Source organism: Megascapheus bottae, chromosome 13, assembly GCF_031878675.1.
Source record: "Megascapheus bottae isolate mThoBot1 chromosome 13, mThoBot2.hap1, whole genome shotgun sequence".
NCBI lineage: Eukaryota > Metazoa > Chordata > Mammalia > Rodentia > Geomyidae > Megascapheus > Megascapheus bottae.
Genome location: NC_143521.1, coordinates 48,637,805 through 48,660,285, shown reverse-complemented (window position 1 = coordinate 48,660,285; position 22,481 = coordinate 48,637,805). Strand labels below are relative to the sequence as shown.

The window sequence follows — 22,481 nt, the reverse complement described above, 5'->3', positions numbered from 1 at the left end:
TCACACAAGATAAAGCTCTTGTTTCCATATCCTAGAGATCCTTTCATTTAGTCTCATCCTATATGACCTTAGGTACCTAGGTTTTGTGCTATTGTAATCCCCTGCTAGGAGAGTCCTAGATGTGTACAAATGATTACAAATGAGGGAAACCATGGAGCTTATGTTCCTTTGGGTCTGTCTTACTTCACTTGATATGATTTTTTTTCCAAGTCTTTCCATTTCCTTATGAATGGGGCAATGTCATTCTTTCTGATGGCAGCAAAGATGCGTATTTTCACCAGCTAATACTAACTAATCAGATGTCAACTGTAAAATATGTGTAGACTAGACTGGCATTTGTAATCAGAGTAGATATAAGTCACAAACAACCCTTGGTCCATACTGATTAAAATTCAGCCATGGATCTGTACATCATCTTTATAATAACAATAAAAATAATTCAGGCTTGGTCTCTGGAATGGTGCCAATCTGGACTATATCAGACTCTGTTTGTGAACTACTGAATAAAGTCTGAGACCTAGAATTTTGTTCCTGAAATATTCCTTATGCAGGTCTTTCAGTCTCTTATAAAGCACATGGGATGAATATTGAAGACCTTTTCCTACATTTTATGCTGCTTATCTAGGTTGAATTTCTCAACCTTTTCTTCCACATGACTGTATTTCTGCTATATTTGTACATTAGCTACATTTGTCCTGTTTTTCAACCTCTCTATCAAATATTTACTTGTGGCAGTGATATTTCCAATTTGTAGCACAAATTGCAAATTTCTTCATTTTAGGGAGTCATGCTTTGTTTTCTGGATGTTGTCATTTTTTATATATATCTCTAATCATGCTCATAAAAAGTTAATTTGTCATTATTTATTTATTTATGCTGTTATTAGAACTTGTATTCGGGGATTTATAACTCATTGCTGGCACTTGACCACTTAGGCCACTCCTTTAGGCTGGCATTTTATTGGATAATTGGATGTACAATATTACAGACTTTTCTGCTAAGGCTGCTTTGAATCACTACCCTCAGATCTCAGATCCCTGAATAGCTAGGATTACAGGCATGAGTCACTGGCATCTGTCCAAAACAAATGAACCTATGATCTAGCAATTCCATTATTAGATATTTACTATAGTAAGAATTCAGGTATCTTGTTTCATGAAATATTTCTTGGGACATCAACATGAGGTAAGGGTGACATAAATATTGGATATTCATGAAGGAGAACCAAAGATAACATTAGAGATATAAGTAATTAGCACAATGATTCATTTGAGACGGGGTTCCCTTTTGTCTGCACCAGCTGACCTGGTAATTGTCTAGGAGAACATTCCAGACTTTACCAGTTTTCTTCAATAGATGAATTTATGTTACAAATCCTTGTCTTATTTTCTCAGGCAAATTGATTCCATTTTCCTTTTATTTTCTAGATGTAGTTGAATAAATGTGGTACACTGTTGGGGCCTTTTTAAAGCTTTCAGTTCAGTTGTGGGTTCCTTCTATAATTTACCGTCATTTCAATGCTGTGTGAGAGGGAAAAGAATTAAATATGTATGCTTCATTCCCCATCTTGAACTATAAGTCTTTATTAGCATAAATAAAGACCTTAGCATAGTATTAATTTATGTATATGTCTTTATTAAAATGCATTAATATATGGAAGTGCCTCATAAACTGTGAGATAGTATTCAAAGTTAATGAATGAATTCCCTCTTCTTTTCACCATAATTATTCTCCTTATTATCACTAATATACCCAGCTTCCAGAAATTTTCTATAGTCCTGTGTATTTTAGAAGATTCTTCTTTTCTTCCCAGTTTATCTATTGAAACCCCAGTCTCCAGTGATATGTTACTTCAGGATTGGCCCTTGGGAGGTGATTAGATCATGAGGAGGAAACCCTCACCAGAACCTCATCCCTCACCATACTGACACCCTGACCTTGGAGTTCCAGCCTAGAGAACTGTGAGAAATAAATTTCTGTTGTACATAAGCATCCAGTCCATGGTATTCTCTTGTTGCGATCTGAGCAAAGAAAATGACACACTTTTTAATTAACGGGATTTTACAAACAATATGAGAAATATTGAGACAAGAAGAAAAAAGGACATAGGGAAGGAGATGAGTGTGACCAAGACAGGTCTCACCTGTGTTTCCGCATCTGCACCTGGGGTCAATTGCTCTCTGACATTGGTATCTTCACAATAGTATCTGAATTAGTCATAGGTGGCATTTCTCTGTGCCAGGATTGGCTCTATGGCAGTGCTGAAACATCCATTACCATCACTACTGATGTATATGGTTATTTATTGATAATGTCTGCTTGCCTACTTGGGCTTTCTTTTGTATCATCAAAGTCTGAGCAGAGTGGTTATTTACCACATATGCCTAGGGAAAAAAAGCTTTCACATTCTAAAAGTAATACCATGTTCTGCAATCGCAGAACATTTAGAAGATACAAACAATAACAAGTTAAAGAAAATAATCAGCCAGAGAAGGATTTTCCAAGTTTTGATTATGCATTTTCAATTTTTATTTATCTATTTACAGACCTATATGAACACATGCCTTTTACCACCATTATAGATACGTTTTAAAAACTGCTTTGGCTTTATTAAGGTATTTGCAGTAAATAGCTTGATAAGGGATAACATTTTTCTTTTTATTGCCAGTCCTTGGGCTTGAACTCAGGCCCTGGGCACTGTCCTTGGATACTTTTTTGTCCAAGGATAGGGCTCTGCCCCTTGAGCCACAGAGCCTCTTCTGGCCTTTTCTGGGTATGTGGTACGTAGGAATCAAACCCAGGGCTTCATGCATGCTAGGTGAGCACTCTACCACTAGGCTATGCTCCTGGCCCCAACATTTATCTTGATAAGACACATTCTCTATATGTCTTCTTCTTCCTATGATCTTTTCCCCTTAGTTGTTTGTGGACATTACCCAGAAAAATAAGCATGACAAAATGTTTAACCCTGAGAAGTAAGAAACAAGTCACTATATCTCTTGAATTTATTTAGCTGGATATCAGGGGCTCATGCCTGTAATCATAGTTACTCAGGGGACTGAGATCTGAGGATTGTGGTTCAAAGCCAGCCTGGGCAGAAAAGTCTATGAGACTCATCCCCAATTACCTACCAAAAAATCCAGAAGTGGAGCTTTGGCTAAAGTGGTAAAACACTAGCCTTGAGCTCAGCATCTGAGTTCAAGTCCCACAGCAACAAATCAATCATTTAAGATAGGACCTTTGCATTTTCAGATTAATATATGCCAGCATTGCACTAAAGAAGAAAGGCCTTGTGCTGTTCCTTTCTGGGCCTACCCATCAGGAAGAGATTGCTTGCCAGCAATGTTCACTGTAAATAGGTAAAGAGATTCTTCCTAGGCCAACCCAAGCCAGAAATAGGAATTAACTCGTATTAGTTCAGTATTTGTCCAGGGGCCATTGAAACGTCCCTGAGCTTTTCTGCTAAAGGCTAGCACTCTACCACTTGAGCTATAGCTCCACTTACTGCTTTTTTGGAAGTTAATTTGAGGTAAGAGTCTCACAGACTTTCTTGCCTGGGCTGGCTTTGTATCACAAGCTTCAGATTTCAGCTTCCTGAGTAGCTAAGATTACAGGTATGAGCCACTAGTGCCTGATTTTTAACTAATTATATTTGGTTCTCTCACTCCACCCCTCCCTTTTCCCCCCTGTTTCTACTTTTCCTTTAATTGTGTAACTGATCCTCCCTTGTCTTTATAAAGTCTCCTTTTATCCTTCCTTCTCTTTACTCTCTTTTGCACATTGCTTCTACAATAGTTTCTTATAATACTGATAACCTTAGTATATCTTTCAAAAAGAACATGAAGACTGGCGCTGGCAGCTCATCCCTACAATTCTGGCTACTCAAGAGGCTGAGATCTGAGAATCATGGTTTAAAGCCAAGCCAGGAAGACAAATCTGAAAGACTCCTATTTTCAGTTAACTCAAAAAAGATTGGAATTGATGGTATGACACAAATAGCAGAACGCTAGCATAAAAAAATAAGCACAAAAATATGGCAAGAGCACAAGGCCCAGAGTTCAAGCCCAAGCACTGACACATACACACAAAAGAGATCTAAACATCTGAAGTCAAATGCATCAAGTGGGAATACTGACTCTCCCACTTCTAAGCTATGTGATCTTGGGAGAGGTATAAGCTTTTATCTTCAGCTTCTTTATATGAAATAGGAGCAGTAGTAATGCCTATCAATTAGTTGTGACTATTAAGTATGTTTATGAATATAAAATGCTTGGAAAGTTCTAGATTAAATCTAAGTGTTCAGCATATCTTATAGTCATTAAAATAGTAATGCCTTTTTATCTTCTGTAGAGTTTTTCCTGCCTAGTAGAAAAGCTGTGATTTTTCTTTCTTTGACTACGTCCCCAATTTCCTCTCTTGCTTCTTCTCCATTAGTATCCTATTCTTCAACCAAAATGAAGCACATGTCATTCTTTAAATATGCCATGACCTTCATGCCCCTGTACCTTTGCACACACTGTTCTTTTTGCTTGAATGCACATCTGACTATTGGCATGAATAACGATGGGCAGAGGACAAAGATACAAATGTCCTCGCTTCAGAGCTTCAGCTTTTATTATTTTTTTTTCTGCTCTGTCATGCTGCTTCTCTCACCTCTCTCCTCTGTTCCACTCTTCCAAGTGTGTGACTGTGAACTTTGTTCTGTAGTGAGGGGCTGGGCAGGTGTGCAGAGACAACCAAAAGGGGCGTTTTATGGTGTATGTGAACCATCTATTTCTACACTATTTGGTTTACCACAGATAACTTGACTTTTTATCAGGGGGTGTTTTAGCAGAACTCCAGGCTTCTGAGTTAACAACATCAGGAGAGGTATTTTCTTCATGCCTGTGTTTTGGAGAGCCTTCGAGATCTCTGCTTTTGGCTACTGGGATCCCGTTTTTGTTTTTTTTTTTTTTTTTTTCTCCCACTATAATATATTGTGGTCTCCCTTCTCCTTGATGTGCCAGAAACCAGCTCAGCAGATCTACCTTGGTAGATCTTTCTCAAGGTGCCTGTTCTTCCTTTCATTAGTGTGGATAATCAGATTTTGATTGTAAAGTATGCCTGGGCCAAATACAAGGGCTTTTAAAATTGTCTGCTGTTTTAGATTATCCAGGCCAGTGATTCCCCATTGCTTAGTATGGATAATTGAGAGTGGACTGGGCTGAAGAATATTAAGAGGAACCAATTGACAAAACAAATGAGATTTAAAAAAACACCTTTGCATTTAAATAATAAAAAGGTACTGTTTGTTTTTTTTATCCAGAAGGATTTGTTTGGTATTTTGAGTCTTTAACTATATTTGATTGCAAGTGTTGGCAGAATAGATAAAGGTGGCCTCTGATGTACTCCTTTATAGCCTTTCAAAAATAAATACTAAGTAATATATACATTTAAAGGAGGTAGGAGAAAACATGAAAATGTAGATGAGAGGTCAGGCAGTTGCAGATTCAATGTCAAATCTTCTGAAAACATGTTTATGTTTCATCTAGGTAATAGAGGCTATGAGAGCCACTTTAGCTTCTTGAAACCTCTTTCTTGAAAATAGAGGCCCAATTTTTTTGTTCCTAATAAGCAGCTATCATGTAGAGCTCAGTTTTTGGAATGAATACTTAGGAATAATGAGGTTCAGATTCCTGGGAATACCTGACTTCATTCACTTCTCATGCATTTCCGAATGCAGGTAGAGATGTATTTGCATGTCACTTGTTTGGGAATTTAGTAAACATCTCCCCACAGAAGCAGTGTTATAAATGGAAGTGAGTGCCAATGAATGCTCTTCAGGTGGATGATGAGATAAATAGATTTTGGGGGTTGGCCTGGGAATTTTGGAACATAATGTAAGAGGCAACAGTGAGTTTCTGGGCAGGTGACGCATAAACAAGGGTTTTGAAACATTACCCATTTTACATTGGGAATTGCCAAGCTAAAGCTTAATGTTTCCCACAACACCTATGAATAATCATTTAAATACAGGCTTTGAGACTTGGGGAGAAAGTATATTATTTACTCTAAAGACAATAATCTTCCTTAGAGTCTTTGCAATCCTTCACACAGATACATACCTGGGGATCTTTGAAAAAGCAACATTTTCTCTGGATGGTCCATTACTTCATATGTCTTGTAAATTATTATCCAGGACCAGAGGGATAGACCCAAGTTAGAGTTGCACCTCAGCCAGAATGTTATGCAAGGTGGGACATTATGGCTTCTGGCTTTCTCAGCATAAAATGTTTTAGAGAGACTTTGCACTTTGCTTTGTTGGGTTAGTGTGAGGAAGAGAGTTGCACATCAGCCAGAGTGTTATGCAAGGTGGGACATTATGGCTTCTGGCTCTTTCTCAGAATAAAATGTTGTAGAGGAACTTTGCACTTTGCCTTGTTCGGTTAGTGTGAGGAAGAGACTATGTGGAGATGGACGGTAGTGTGTCCTTTGTTCCCAAAGGACAGAGCTAGACAAATAGGAATACATAAAATTCATGTCAAACTGATTTGACAAAAGGGAAAACTGAACAAGTCTTTGCACTGATATTGTATATCTAAGGGAAACTTTATTCCCAGTATAATCCCCGTATTCTTGCCATGGCTCATGTAAAAGCCAGATACAGACAGACTAAAGCTATGGCATGGTGTGCTTGTTTTTGATGATGACATGTGTTTTGGTGGTAGAAAAATTATGTAAAAAAATCCAGAAAAGTTTGTCTTCATGTTTTACTTGACCTGGTTTCCTTGGCATGAAATGGCTAATTAAATAGTGACTATTCATTTGAATTATTGCTATATGGTTATTCATTTATCTAAATTAGACTTTTGTCTTCAGTGGAGACTAAAGGCTGAGAAGGTAAAGGTAATTAAAAGAGTCATATACATGCAGAATCCTAGTGAAAGGGGAGATATACCCATGCATAAGATCTGATGTGCCCATTTTTAAAAATTTATTGTAATATATAGTGAGGTCACAGTTATATTCGTCAGATAGTAGGCGCATTACTTCTCACACATTGATACCCCTTCTCATGTTTTTGTCCCCATTACCCTCCTCCACCCCTCCCAATCATCTTGTTTTCCTCCCTTCCCTTTCCTATTTCAAATAAACAAATAAATGTATATACAATATACTAGGTAACAAAGTCAAATACTGTAACAATATGAGATTAACCAAAGGGCAACAAAAGAGAAGAGAAATAACAGTACATTAAGAACAACAGTCACAGAGCTGAGGATTTGACCTAGTGGTAGAGTGTTTGCCTAGCATGCACAAAGACCCAGGTTCGATACCTCAGTACCACATACATAGAAAAATCCGGAAGTGGTGCTGAGGCTCAAGTGGTAGAGCTCTAGCCTTGAGAAAGTCCAAGGACAGTGCTCAGGCCCTGAGCTCAAGCCCAGGACTGGTAAAAACAAAACAAAACAAAAAAACAAAAAAAATCACACAAGCTAAAGCTCTTGCTTCCATATCCTAGAGATCCTTTTATTTAGTCTCATCATATATGCCCTTATGTATCTAGGTTTTGTGTAATTGTAATCCTCTGCTAGGAGAGTCCTAGATGTGTACTAATTATTACAAATGAGGGAAACCATTGAGCCTATGTTCCTTTGTGTCTGGCTTACTTCACTTAATATGATTTTTTCCGAGTCTTTCCATTTCCTTATAAATGGGGCAATGTCATTCTTTCTGAGGCAGCATAAGCATAAAATTCCATTGTGTATAAATACCACATCATCTTGATCCAATCATCTACTGAGGGGCATCTGGTAGTGCTGCAATGAACATCGTTGTGCTAGTGGATTTAGTATGTCTTTGTTTCCAGGTGATCGGGTAAATGCCAGGAGTGGAATTGCTGGGTCATACGAGAGCTCTATGTTTAGTCTTTTAAGAAACTGTCATACTGCTTTCCATATTGGTTGAACGAGTTTACACTCCCATCAACAGCTGATGTGACCATTCTTTACAACCAAACAAAGTGCTGGTGAAGCAAAGATGGATAAGGAAGTTAGTTTCAATAAGTAAAATGGGCTTTGACTAGAAATGGGCTTAGTTATCAGAGAAAGTCACCGAAAATGCATGTAAACAGAAAAAGCATTTTGTGCCAACTCATGAAAGTCTGAATTCTTAGATGCCATTTGGTCAGTGATGTAGTCATGTTTAGTTGCACAAGCCAGTGGTTTTTGTTTTAATCTAAGCAGCTTAAAGTCTATGTAAATCACTTGGAACTCGAATCTCTTGGATTCTCATGATGAGTATATACTAACATAATTGTGAATGCCACCAAGGCTCAAATCTGTAATCCCAGCTACTCTGGAGGCTGAGGATTGCAGTTCAAAGAAAGTCTGTGAGATTTCTCTCCAATTAGCCAATACAAAGCCAAAAGTGGAAGTAAGGCTCAAGTGTTAGAGTGCCAGCCTTGAGTAAAAATCTAAAAGTAGTGCCCAGACCCTGAATTCTAGCCATAGTGCCATAACAATGAATGAATGGATGGATGGATGAATCAATAGCATCCAGTGATTTACATGTTTTGCACAGTACTTTGTGCTATTGTCTCATATAGATAGCAAGAGATATGAGAAAGTATGTCATAGGCGGAATTTTTTGATGATAGAGTAAATTGCAAAACCCAGAGCTTAAAATACTAGAATTAAGCTCATGCTGTGGTACATACAAAGCACCAGGCAAATGAACTGGTATTAGGCTCATGTGCATTAGGCATTTGCCAGCAAAAGAAAGTGTAGGGTCAGTTCTAATGTTGGAAAGGGTTTTAATTAAGCAAGGAGATGATGGAAGGAAGGACTCTTTCCTCATGTGTTAACTAGCTCTGGGGAATGCATTTTTCATATATTTTTATTGTAATTATTATATTATATTCACCAGATAGAAGGTGCATTACTTTACAAACATTGATACCCTTTCTCATGTCTTGGTCCCCATTTCCCTCCCCCCAACCCCATCCCTCATCTTGTTTCCCTCCTTCCCTATCCTATTTTAAATAACCAAGTAAGCATATATATAATATATCAAATAACAAGATAAAATACTATAACAATATGAGATAATCAAGGAATAGCAAAAGAGATGAGAGATAACATTTTTAAACCATTATATACCTTCCTTATTTTATGGAAGCCAAAGTACCTCATGAAAACCAGTATGTGTTGTACATGGTATTAGTGAAAAGGAGAACACATTGATATGATGAGCTCCACCAGATACAAAGCAACACGAGGACACTGGAGCTTATAGACATCTGATCAACACAGACAATCAGTGGGTTTGTGGAACAGGGGTTTCATTTGGAGTAAATGTCAGGCAATCAGTTTTGAGTTGAGTAAACAGGTAAGATCTCCATTTGCTTGCTCATTTAAAAGGCAGACATACAGATTTACACTGGGTTCGAAAAAGAAAGTGGATCTTTCTCATATCTGCAAAATGGAAGCAATCCTCAGATATGTGACAATATACTTATTGTTCACATTCCATCTAAATTTTAGTGGAATTTCCTGAGGGACAGGCTGAAGGTGGGAGATACTTTGAAATGGGAGGTGATGATGGATGTGTTTTACAACCATCTTTGTAAATAAGCAACATATTCTTATTATCAGGGTTGCTGACGGGGCATTCCTTTATGCTTCCAGTTGGCATATAGCAGAAAGTTTCTGTAGCTTTCAGAATCAATACTTGATATGTAATCCAGAAATCTTGTTATTCATGGGGATATTGGAGACATACATGAAAATCTGCCAAGACTGAAGACTGACCTAATGATTCTGGGGAGACCTTGAGGAATGTCAATTAGTTTCTGAGTCAAAGGAATCTCTAATTATTCTAAATGGCACTGTTGCCATCTGAAAGTTCTGTTCTTGAAGTAGTAAGCTGATGCAAGTTCCAAACCAATGTTCTTTCTTAGAAAGATGCTTATGGGATATAAATCTTTTAAAATGCATTTTATTATACCAGTTCTTTCATTTAGAGAAAGCCCATTGGTTTGTTATTAAGTGGTCTATTTAATAGTGTCAATAAATCCTAAAATTCAAAATTGTGTATTGTACTGTTTTAATCATCCCAATTGTCTAAATTACTTGGCCTTGGCTCATTTGCCTGAACTTTGTTTGTTTTAATGGCCTGGAAATGTCTTCCTCTCCCAAAATTACAGAGTTAATATACTGGCTCATAATATATGTTGTGCAAATATGGAAATATCTTATAAGAATCAATTATCAAACAGTATTTGAATGATTGGATTAGGTCTACATAACAAAAATTGGCAATAGCAAAAATTTGGGATAAACTTGAATTGAAGAATAAATTAATATAAAAGGCTTAGTGTAGTATTTAGTTAACTACAGAATAACTATCTAGAAGGAGGACAGGAGTATTATACTAGAAACTATTAATATAAAGAGGTAATATGAAATAGTTCCTGGCACCAGTGAGTCTGCACTTTTTTGGCCTAAGAAAAACAAAGTCAAATCTGTTTTTTTTTTATGTGCTCTTGTTTTTGTAATTTAATTTTTTTTTGGTCAGTTGTGGAACTTGAACTCTGGGCCTGGGCATTGTCCCTAAACCCTTCAGCTCAAGGTTACGGCCCTGCCCCTTGAGCCACAGTGCCACTGCCATAATTTAATATTTTTTAAGATTTACTTCTCTTTGGCCAGTAACACATACCTTTCAGAATCTGTGAAAATTAAAACATGAAATCATTTAGGTAATCTTTTAGAATAGGACCTGGAATTCTTAAACTATGTTGATTCTATCATTATGGTTTAAGTACTGTTGTAACAATTATCACCATCACCATCACCATCCTCACCACCACTGCTCTCCTTATCATCATCACCAGAGTCACCACCACCACCAATGCTACCATCATCACCATCATTGCTATCACCATCACTCTCTGCATGAATACTACCATCATCTTGATACCGAGATGATAAGCTAATCTGAGTCTCCTGGAAAACTGATACCAAGATGAAATTCAAGGAGCAAGAAGTTTTTTAGGAAGAAAATGGCTATGACAGAAAAAGGGGAGTGAGACAAAGAATCCTGGCATGCATGTGTAATAAGCTAAAGAAACAGAGGAAGAATAAAGAAAAGTTGAGTACTTTGAAAGGTCTTTGAGGATCTGAGGGCAGAAGGGATTTCTTAGAGTTCTACATCCTGCTGGATTAGGCCTCCTTTGTAGAATTGCCATGCTTGGCACTGGCCAGGGTGTGTGGGCTTGGAGCAAACCCTGATGAATGGCAGGTGCTGTTGCTGGGGTTTGGTCAATCCTGAGGTTGAAGATTTACATTTGTATGCTCTTATCACCATCATAGACAGAACAGTGAACAATGTAAAATTATCAGAATTTAATTAATTTTCTGTGTTTTTCCAGCATTATTTAATATTTAGTAGAAGAGATAAATACTTAATTGGAAACATTTCCTTTTGTGTGGGTAACATGAGCTCATTGAGACCTGCTTAATTATTACAGTACTTGCCCAGTACTTTACTTTGAATATTTTGGTGTAGCTGTGGCATTACGACAGCTAGACCTTTGCATGAAAAGTTTTATTTTTCTGCTTTAACTTTAATTTCTATTTAGAAACCTGATTTGATTACAGTGTGAAAGTTTAAGTGTTTGTACCGGGATTCAATTAAAATAGGTCATTCTTTGGGGCTCTGAAAATGGTAACTGGCCTTGGGCAAATTGTAACAAAAGTTATAAAATGCACTTGACTGCATCACAACATTTAACATCTTTAAGGAAGACATTTTGCCTAATAGTTTCAATTTAGAAATATTTAGTGTGGGTCATCCGCTTAAGCACCCAAAATAGCATGTGTTTGTTTGTTTCTCTCTTTAGTTATAACTAAGATAGAGACACCTGGACTCTGATTGACAAACAATTTGTAGTAGGACCTTGAAGAAAGTCAATTAGTTTCTATGACTTTACCAGTAGGTTAAAAAGGAGATTATATTATTGGTGAATAATGTGCTTAGCGATGTTTGCATAAAAGATGCTTTGTCATTGTAAAGTATTATTGAATATTTATGGTCTAACAGACTGAGCCAAATGGCCCAGAGGAAAAAAACAGTCAGATTTATGTAAACCTTGTTCCGTGTCCCAGATACTTCAGGATGGGTGCTCTCTCTATATGAATGAATAAATAAATGGTATAAACATTATTCTAAATTTTGAAGGTACATCAATATTATCTGGGGTGTTAGCCAATGTGCCTGACCTATGACATTGAAATGAAATGTCTGCCTCTCGATAACTGTTTTCAATGTCATAAATATTTTTAAAGCCTGAGGCACTGATGGCAAGTAATGTTTTCTTAGAGTTTTATGTCTGCAAATAAAGGTAAATGATCTCTTTACCTAAAACCTGTACATGAAATGATTTTGTCTCATCTACAGGGTTGCTCTTAGATCTCTCTGACTGGAATTTTATATTGTGCACATCCTTTGCCCCTATTTTAAATTAAAAAAGTATCTACTGGCTGTCCACATGGTTGTTTTATATCACATTATTATAGGAAATCTGAGCCTCGAAGAAAAAAATACTAATAAAAATTAACATAAACAGTACCGTGGACTTAATGTATTTGATCCATGCAATGCAGATGTTTTGTAGCATAAGTAGGTGATGGGAGATAAGAGGCACAGTAGTAATTTGTTTGGATTGGGTCACTGCTTAATCCAAATGGGTTCAGCAGAAGAATTCATGAAACGTGACAGTTAGGCAAGAGGAATTTGCTGTGACATTTCAGAGTACCCCAGCCCACCCCTTTCTAATTAACCATTTCACATATAAAGAAACTTCTAGAACATACAGACCTAGTGAAACCCATCTGTGCCAAATGCAGAACTGTCTGTGGGGCATGGATGTTTCTCTTTTCCATAAGCAATGGACTGTGACTCAATGATACCTCAAGTTGGGCTTTTAATTTCTATTATCCATTGATTCTGAACAGCAATCTTCTGTAAGACAAAAGCTGTACTGGAGTTGCTGTATTATATAGCCTGTCATTAACTGCAGTTGGATGTATGGCAAAGACTAAACATACTGTAAGTCTAATGAGATATTTAGAAACACAAGAAACCACAAATGGAAAAAAGCTTACCACAACAGAAAAAAAAAATAATAGTAACTACCAGATACACATTCTTACAAAAACCTTCTGCATACCCTTAGTACAACCTTGCAAAATGAATATGATTATATTCCTTTATTCAGAGGAGACACACAGTCAAAGAATGAATTCGTATGTGGTTATTGAAAACCACATTCCTGCTCAGGCAAGTAGGATTTCCTGTCTCATTAGTTGGGGGGAAGGGCGGTGTGAGTGTTCTAGAATTGCTTAGGAAACAAATACTTGAATTTGGCCCAGATATTTTTTCATGTAGGGCATTTCAAGTACTCCCTACCCCCAATTCCTTCACCCACTCAGGTTTTCTCACTTCTCTTGGGAAAGGAGAACTAGGACTTAAACCCCAGTTAGGCAATAGTTTTGGGACCACAGTACTGCTCCATATATATTTGTTGAAATGGTAAAGATCCAGCTGACCCTGAAGCATGAGGTTTTGACTAGCCAAGGAAATGCACCATTAGCCCATTTTCAGGTCATTTTTAATGAATGTCAAATTTATCTAGATGTTCCAGGCACTCATATTTAATCGAATGATAGCATTCATCTCTCCGACCTAATTCATAGAACAGATTCAGGGAGTGAATTTTCAGTTTAATTATGCTATGCAATGCAAATCTGTGATTCATGATTGATAAGAAAATAGCGAAAATTGAGTTAGTGTTTACAAAATCTCTGTGTTGATTTGCTTTTGGAACCAGGCCAGATAAATTTCCAGGACTTGAGATTTCTTGTAGTATTTTATGTTTTCTGTGATGTCAACAAAGTTTGGATCAATAGGACTTCATAATGTTCATGGAACTCAGGGAGGGAAGAGTTAAAAGGTTTAAGTATTACAAAGGTGCTTGCCCTGGGCAGCAGAGGGTTGAATGTAGGGCACCTTTTGCATTAAACATCTATGTCTGACCCTTGGTTCCAATAGTTATGTAAGAAGAGAATTTTATTTTTAAAAGGAAAATGGGGGTGGGGGGTGGGAGGGAAAGGCTACTGAGGAAAGTGCTGCTCCTGCAGACAGCTTTCATGGTGCGTTTTGTACAGAAGCCATTTCATCCTGCCTCAAAGTTCTGGAATAAGATGAATGCCCTTCTCAAGAATCTGAGGGGCTGGAAGTGATGGCTGGAGGACAAGCCTCAGAGAAACAGACAGGTATGTGGGCAGGAAGTGTGGGCACACTCAACATGGCTGCATGGGAACCAAGGCAGTCCAACCATCAGCCATGCCAGAGAAAGAAATCAGTTATGTAGCTTTCCAGAAGGCCACCAGGCAGGAGAATTTTACTTAAAGGACTATATACTCTGAGACCTGTTTGTAGGGGTGGCAGTTCAAGAGAAAAATGTAGCTAGAGTGACAAGTTCCATTCACTAACGCTAATGGCATTCCTTATATACTGCTGTCCAGTGAGTCAGTTTGAAATGCATCCACTGTAATAATGCATCCAATAAAATTAGTTTCTTAACAGAAAAAACGGGTGTCTTTTTTTTAACTATCCTCATTTTATGAGTAGGAAACTGAGGCGAAGATAGGATTCCTTAAAGCCCAAGAGATAGTAAAACTACAGAATTATTTGAACATGTACTAATTGAAAGGTCATAGAAAGAATAAAGAGCATGGGCCTAGTTGCTACACTTGACTTCCAACTTTAGTTCCACCAATTGATTTCTTTATGACTTCTCTAAGTCCTTGAACTCAAGGGAACCTCAGATTCCTCATATTTTAATGGGGAGGGGGGAATGTAACAGTAGTTATAAAACATGTAAAGTGCTTAGCAAAGTGCCTGCCCATTATAAAGGCTCAATAAATGATATCTGCTATTATTATCATGGTGTTTTCCCCACTACACCCTTCCATCCTTCCAAATGGGGCTGTTATTAGCATAGTGAATCAGAAGCTGGAACCATCAGAGAGGAAAGGGCTGCTCTGATGGATGGAAAGAGTAGAGGTTGTCTTGCAAAGGCACAGGGGCAAGTCTCTTTCACTGAATTGCACGATTCCACGATTCGATGCATAAATGGCTGTATGCAAAGAGACTTAATTGAAAGATAAAAGAATAATTGCAGTAGAATAGCAGAGGCCAGAGCAGTTAAGACAAAAAGCTGCATATATTAAACAGGACTGATGGAAATGCAGAGGGAGCCTGAAACGTCTTTGTAATCTTTAGAGGCAAAGACATTAATGATCACTAGAAAACAAACAACAGGGAAAGTAAAGGCGTAGAGGCTACAAGGTCAAGCCTCAGAACCAGGCTTGAAATATTTCCTCTCATAACTTATTCCTCTGAGAATTCATCACTTTTCTGTATTATCAAATCAGTGTTAAATTATGGTTATATTCTGTTATACAGTACTGCTACACTTGGTGAATAAGACTTTCTGGAGCTCACTCATCTAGGCAACTTAGATTTTGATTCCCTGGTCCCTTCACAATTTCTCATTTTTCTCTTTCTCTGGTTACTTAAGCCCTATTCTGTGCTGACCATTTCTTTTCTAAACATTTTCTTTTACTAACATATATTAGTTGTATAAGAAGATTGCATTGTGACATATTCATGCATAAATGTGATGTACCTCGATAGAAATCACCACCTCCATCCATTACTCTTCCTCACTCACCAGTTCTGAACCAATTTCAGCAGGTTCTATACTGCTCTATTTCCATATATGTACATAAAGTACTTTGACTAGATTCAGACTATGCTCACCCTCTTTCACCAGCTCTCTTCTCCCTTCTCACTTATCCCACTGGCACCAACCCGCAACAGAGCTTTTTTCACTTTCTTGTCATTCTCCCATTCCCACTCCTGCCATTTTCATCATGTACTAATTATACAGAGAGGTTTCAATGTGATATTTCACAGGTGCATATATTATATTTTAGTCAGATAAATGTGCTCCTTTTTCTTTTATCTCCGTCTCTCTCACTCACTCAACAAATTTCAGTGATTTTTCTCATGCCATCATCATATGTAGATAAAATACCCCTCTCCCTCTCTCTGCCCAACAGTCCCACAGTTACAATTATACACACAGACACTCACAATTTGACTGATCTTCCGAAAATGAAGATCTCCAGTTGCATCTGTTCGCTGCAGAAGACAATTTTATTTTTCTTTTGGACTGAGCAATTTTCTTTACCTCTTTATCAGTTTTTGGGCATTATAACTGATTCCATAGTTCAGCTGTTGGGAACAGAGCTGCAAGAAACATGGGTTTGTGTGTTCTTAGATATTGATTTATCTACTTGTGGATATATGCCCCTATTTTAGCTTTCTGAGGAACCTACATGCTGATTTCTATAGTAGCTGAATTAGTTTACATTCCCTCCAACAGTGCATGAGGGTTCTTCTTTCCTTCCTTATCTTTGATATTTGTTACTTTCTTGATGATTGACCTTCTTATAGGAGTGAAATAGAATGTTAATATATTGGATTTGTATTTCTTTTTTTTTTGTCTTTTCTTTTTTGTCACTGGGGATTGAACCCAGGACATCGCACTTGCTAGGCAAGCGCTTTGCCACTGAGTTACATCCTAGCCCTGGATTTGTATTTCTTTAATCCTAAGAATGTTGAACATTACTTCACATATTTACTAAAACATTTATGCTTCTTTTTTTGAGACATTCCTCTAAACTGGATAATTATTTTACAGTTTAATGGTTCACACTCTGTATATTCTGGTTATTAATCCTTCATATGTTGAATGGATGGCAGAGATTTTACTCTGATTCTGTAAGATGTCACTTGATTCTGATAATTATTTCTTTCACTGTATGCAACCTTTATTTATGGGCAACTGAAAGCCTACTCAGAAAATAATTACCTATGCCTGCCTATATCGTCCAATGATACATGTTTTTTTTCCCCCCCTGTGGCAATTGAAAACTTGCAGTTTACATTGTGATCTTTGATCCATTTGTTTATTTTTGTACTAAAAGAAAGATGGGTGTGAAGTTTCAGTCTCTTGATTGTCAAAAATTGTTTTCCCTACACCACTGTTGAAGATTTCTTCTCTCTATTGTATGATTTTTGGGTCATTTGTAAAAAAAAAGCAGATGGTGTAGCTGTGTTGTTTTATTTTTAGGTCTTCTATACTGTTCTATTGGTCTTTGTGTCTGTTTTCTGAGCCAGTATCAGCCTGTTTTTGTTACCATGGCTCTGTTGTATAATTTGAATTCCAATATTGTGACACTCTTTTTTACTCAAGCTCATTTCTGATAGTCAGTGTCATTTATGTTTGCATGTACATTTCATATTTAAGTTTTCTGTTTCCTCAAAGAATAACATTTGAATGTTAATTGACACTAAATTGACTCCATAGATTGCCTTCCTTAACATTGCCCTTTCCATTATATTAATTCTGTCAATTTAGGAAAAGGAGAAATTGGTCTATCAAATGGAATTTTTTCGTATATTTTTATTGTAATCAATAGAAGGGTTACATTATATTCACCAGATAGAAGGTGCATTATTTCACATACATTGATACCATTTCTCATGTCTTGGTCCTCATTTCCCTCCCCATACCCAAACCCCTCATTTTGTTTTCCTCCCTTCCCTATCCTATTTCAAATAAAAATATATACAACATACCAGATAACAAGGTAAAATACCGTAACAATATGAAATAACCAAGGGATAGCAAAAGAGATGAGAGATAACAGTATATTAAGGACAACAATCACTCATTATATGGCTTTTGTTTCCGTATCTTGGAGGTCCTTTCATTTAGTGCCATACTATATGGCCTTAGGTATCTAGGTTTTGCTCTATTGTTAATTTCTGCTAGGAGAGCCCAAGGTTTCTTCTGATTATGACAAATGAGGGAGACAATTGAGCCTATGTTCCTTTTAATCTGGCTTACTTCACTTAATATGATTTTTTCTAAGTCTTTCCATTTCCTTACAAATTGGGCGATATTTTTCTTTCTGACAACAGTGTAGAATTCCATTGTGCATAAATACCACATCTTGTTAATCCACTCATCAATTGAGCGGCATCTGGGTTGATTCCATATCTTTGCTATGGTAAATAGTGTTGCAATGAATTGTTGTGCTAGTGGATTCAGTATGTCAATGTTTCTGGACAATTGAGTAAATGCCAAGTAGTGGAATTGCTGGGTCATAAGGGAGCTCTATGTTTAGTCTTTTGAGGAACTGCCATGCTGCTTTCCATAGTCGTTGAATGAGTTTGCACTCCCACCAACAGTGGCCACACCCCTGCCAGCCTCTGTTGTTATTAGGTTTCTTGATCATGGCCATTCTAACTGGAGTAAGGTGGAATCTTAGCATTGTTTTGATTTGCATTTCTTTTATAGCCAGAGATGTTGAGCATTTCTTCATGTGTCTATAGGTCATTCTTATTTCTTCTTCACAGAGGATTCTCTTTAAGTCTTTGGCCCATCTTTTAGTGGGATAGATGTTTCTTTGGAGATGAGTTTGGGAGTGATTCATTTTTTTGAGCTGTTAATATATTTTAGATATGAGGCCTTTGTCTGTTGTATGGTTAGTGAAGATCTTCTCCCACTCTGTAGGCTTTCTAGTTAGTTTGCTAGATATGTCCTTTGCCATACAGAAGCTTTGCCGATGCAGTCCCACTTATGCAGAATTTCTTTGATTTGTTGTGTTTCTGGGTTCTTACTAAGAAAGTTCCGACCTGTACCAAGGAGACCTAGTGTATCTTCTATTCCTTCTCGTGAAGTTTTGGAATTTTCTTTAGTATTTTATAGTTTCCATTGTTGAGTCTTTTTTTGCCTCCTCGGTCAATGTTCTATAGGTTCTTTTTTGTTGTTGTTTAAATTCTTCTGCCTTTGTGAGTTGAGCAACTTTCCTGACCATTTTTTTCTCTATCTACTCTTTATTTGTAGGTAGAAAGCTTACTGTTTTTTTTTTTAATATCTTGCCATCAGGACTCCACTCTCCTGAATCATATACATTGACTTAATTGACAAGAAGCACTAATAGGTTAGTAGAGAGAGAGGGAGGGAGTGTTTCCTTCCTGGTTTCATCTTCCCTGCTGTATTGAAGTAGGTTGACAGTATCCCTCTACTAAAAGCAACTTCTCCTGCCAGGTAGCTCTGAACATGCTATACTATCTTTTTTCAGGCTTTGGAACCCAGTGCTTCCCTTGGTCTCTTCATGAGTTGCAAGCCTTGAGGTACTGCATCATTCCTTGCTGCTTTCTCACACCAGTGGAAGTAGCATGCACTTAAAAAAAAAGATTAAACTCTCCTTCATTACCCAGTTTGAGTGCCATCTGTTTCCTGCTGGGACACTGACTGATACATATGGCCAGTTTAAATTGTAAAACGTAGTCTTGTTATGCTATTTAGAATAACCATACTATGAAATAGTTAAAACTCAAAGTTAGATTTAGTGTTTTATTTTTCTTAGCTGTGTAGGAGAAAGAGACTGAGGTTATCTTTGTTTCCCTTAAGGACTTGTTTTGGCTTGTTGACCATGGCTTCTGACTTGATTGACTAGAGGTAATGATAGTTATAGGCCCTCTGACATTGACACTAGTGTTGATTCCTTTTTCTTATGGACTTTTTGTGGCCTATTTCTTGGGACCATTCTAAGATCTGAGATGCAGGTCCATCATGGTCTAGAACTCATCACTTCCTTTCTCCCAGAGAAATCCAGACATCAACCTTTGTTTCTTCCTGTGAGCTGAACATGGTTCGCAAAGGATAGATCTGTGGCCTAACCTCCAGTACCCACAAGAAGGACTTTATTCTGAAATAGGATTTTGTAGATATTATTAGTAATCTTGGAATGAACTCATCCTGGATTTAGAAGAGGTTCCAAATTGAACATAAGTGTCATTATAAACTACAGGAAATAGGGAAGGGCAGGTACAGCCTAGGCATAACTTGGGAATGATTGAGGAGCATGGAAAAAATTGCAGAGAGCAACAGAATTTAGTTGAGGGACATGGGAAAAATTCTCACTTCCATAGATCCAGGGAAAAAAGTCAACACCACCAATGCCTTAAATTAGGCTTCTGTCCTTTAGAATGTTGAAATAAGTATTTTTTTTTTTGCTAGTCCTGGGGCTTGAACTCAGGGCCTGAGCAATGTCCTTGGACTTTCTCAAGGCTAGCGCTCCACCACTTGGGCCTCAGCACCACTTCTGGCTTTTTCTATGTATGTGGTACCAAGGAATTGAACCCAGGTCTTCATGTCTGCTAGGCAAGCACTCTACCACTAGGCCAAACTCCCAGCCCAGTTTCTGTTGTTTTAATCAATCTATTTTGTGTTTAATTCCTGTATCAGCTTTAAGAAACAAATAGAAAAATCAATTTGCCATTTTAGGTCTTCCTTTCACAGATGTCAACAGCTCTCATGCTTGCTCTTACTCCTGGGCCCACTTCTTTTCCACAACCTGTTCTTATCTACACAACAATTGTTCATACTCTGGGTCTATCAGGTATCCTAACCAGGGTCTTACTCTTCCTTACCTGGTTTATTGTTTCCTCTTGTTCTCTTGGTCCTAGCTTTCCTTGTCAGAAGTGAAGACTAACTCATGTTCCTTTTACTGAAGGAAAAATACATCCCCTCTATGGGGTTTGTTTGAAGGCTGGATTAGGTCTGTGATCACTGCCATGACATAATAATCTGGAATTGTGCTATCTACTCAGAAAGCTGACTTACTGGTCTGTTCTAGTACCAGGAGCTTGAACTCAGGACCTCTTGATCTCAGTTTTTCAGCTCAAAGTGGCCCTTTACCACGAGCTAATTTTCCATTTCCACCTTTTGCTATTTAATTGCACATGAAAGTCAGATTTGTTTTATTCAGGCTGATTTTGAATCACCATCCTCAGTCGCTAGAATTACAGATGTAAGTCACTGATGCTGAATGAATTAAATAATTTATTATTCAATTTTAATGTTTTATACATTGTTAACATGGAAATGTGTATGTATATATAATATATACAGATATATGTGTATATATATATATTCAGGACTAAGGAATCTTCGGTTGCTTCCAGTGGTTTTTGTCTTTCATCTTTTTATTTTATTTTATTTTATTTTTTTGAGGTCGCAATCATAGTTGTATAGGTCTTTCTGGTTGATATTTGTAGAGGGTATAGTAGTATGTGTATTACTAGGTTGTGTTTCTCCAATTTTAGAAGACATTTCCACATATTATTCTCACCAAAAATGTGTATCTATTCCTGCTAAACAACAATTCTAAATTCTGTGCTAACTCTGTGGGTGTACCATGGCATCTGAGTGTGGTTTTCATTTGCATTTCTCAGAATTCAATATTCTATGTTTTAAAAATGTTTATTAGGCACGCTTTTCCACCTGGGAAAGAACTCTCTGACTATTTTGTACATTTTTTCTGTTGACCTTTTGATTGTTTAACTAAAATAACCCAATATAACTATAGATTGTCAACTTCCAAGAGCTCTTCCAGCTTTGCTTTATGGAGTAAAACTTTATTAAGTGCATAAACACATAGCATTTTAGGTACTCTTGCAACCTGATTGCTTTAAAATTAATGAAATGACTTTCTTTATACTTGGTTGGTATTATCCTGAAGATCTATGTTAATGTTACTTTAACTATTTTAGTTTTATCACATTACTTTATCCTACTATTTTAAATCTTTTTGTGTCTATTTAAAGAGATTTTTTCCTAGTCAACTCTGAATTATTGATTTTATTCAGTCTGATAGTTGCTGGCCTTTCAGTCATCTACATTTAATGATATTATCATCACAATTAGATTTAAACCTAAACATACTGCTATTTGATTTTTACCTATTCCCATTTGTCTTTTATTTTTTTCCCTCTTGTCCTATGTTTTATGCTGACATTTTTTGAATCCATTACTTATTTTTGTAGATATATTAGCTATAGTTTTTTAATTTTACTGTTTCACTTAGGGATATATATATACACACATATATACATAGAGAGAGAAAGACAGACACACATACATATATATATACATATATATATATATATACATCCAAATGCATATAGATATGTAACTTGCCACTATCAAATTATAAAATTCCACTTGATGTATAATTTAAAACTTAGTGATGCATGCTGGTGGGTTCATGCCTGTAATTCTAGTTACTAAAGAGGCTGAAATCTAAGGATTGCAGTTTGAATTCAGCCTGGGCAGGAAAATTCATGAGTCGCTTATCTCCAACTAGCTACCAGAAAACTGAAGAGGAGCTGTGGCTCAAATTGGTAGTGCTCTAGGCTTAAGTAAAAAGAAAAAATAATATCAGCATCTAGGCCCTGAGTTCAAGCTACATGGCTAATAAAAAAATGAATCTTAACTGTTTATTTCTACTTTT

The 22,481-nt window shown here is 37.0% G+C and overlaps 1 protein-coding gene across 2 annotated transcripts in view; it reads left to right on the top strand.

The window, feature by feature from the left end:
• Window positions 1-22,481, top strand: part of LOC150055930 (cytosolic beta-glucosidase) — a 114,447-nt gene that overhangs the window by 9,189 nt on the left and 82,777 nt on the right. The window contains exon 1 of one of the 2 annotated variants that reach the window (XM_090344096.1): window positions 14,142-14,315. The exons of the other annotated variant lie outside the window; for it this stretch is intronic. Within the exon in view, the coding sequence (XP_090200222.1) occupies window positions 14,282-14,315 (34 nt within the window). The 5' untranslated portion in view covers window positions 14,142-14,281. Of the gene's footprint in view, window positions 1-14,141; window positions 14,316-22,481 lie in introns of those variants that run through there. 2 annotated transcript variants of the gene reach the window in all.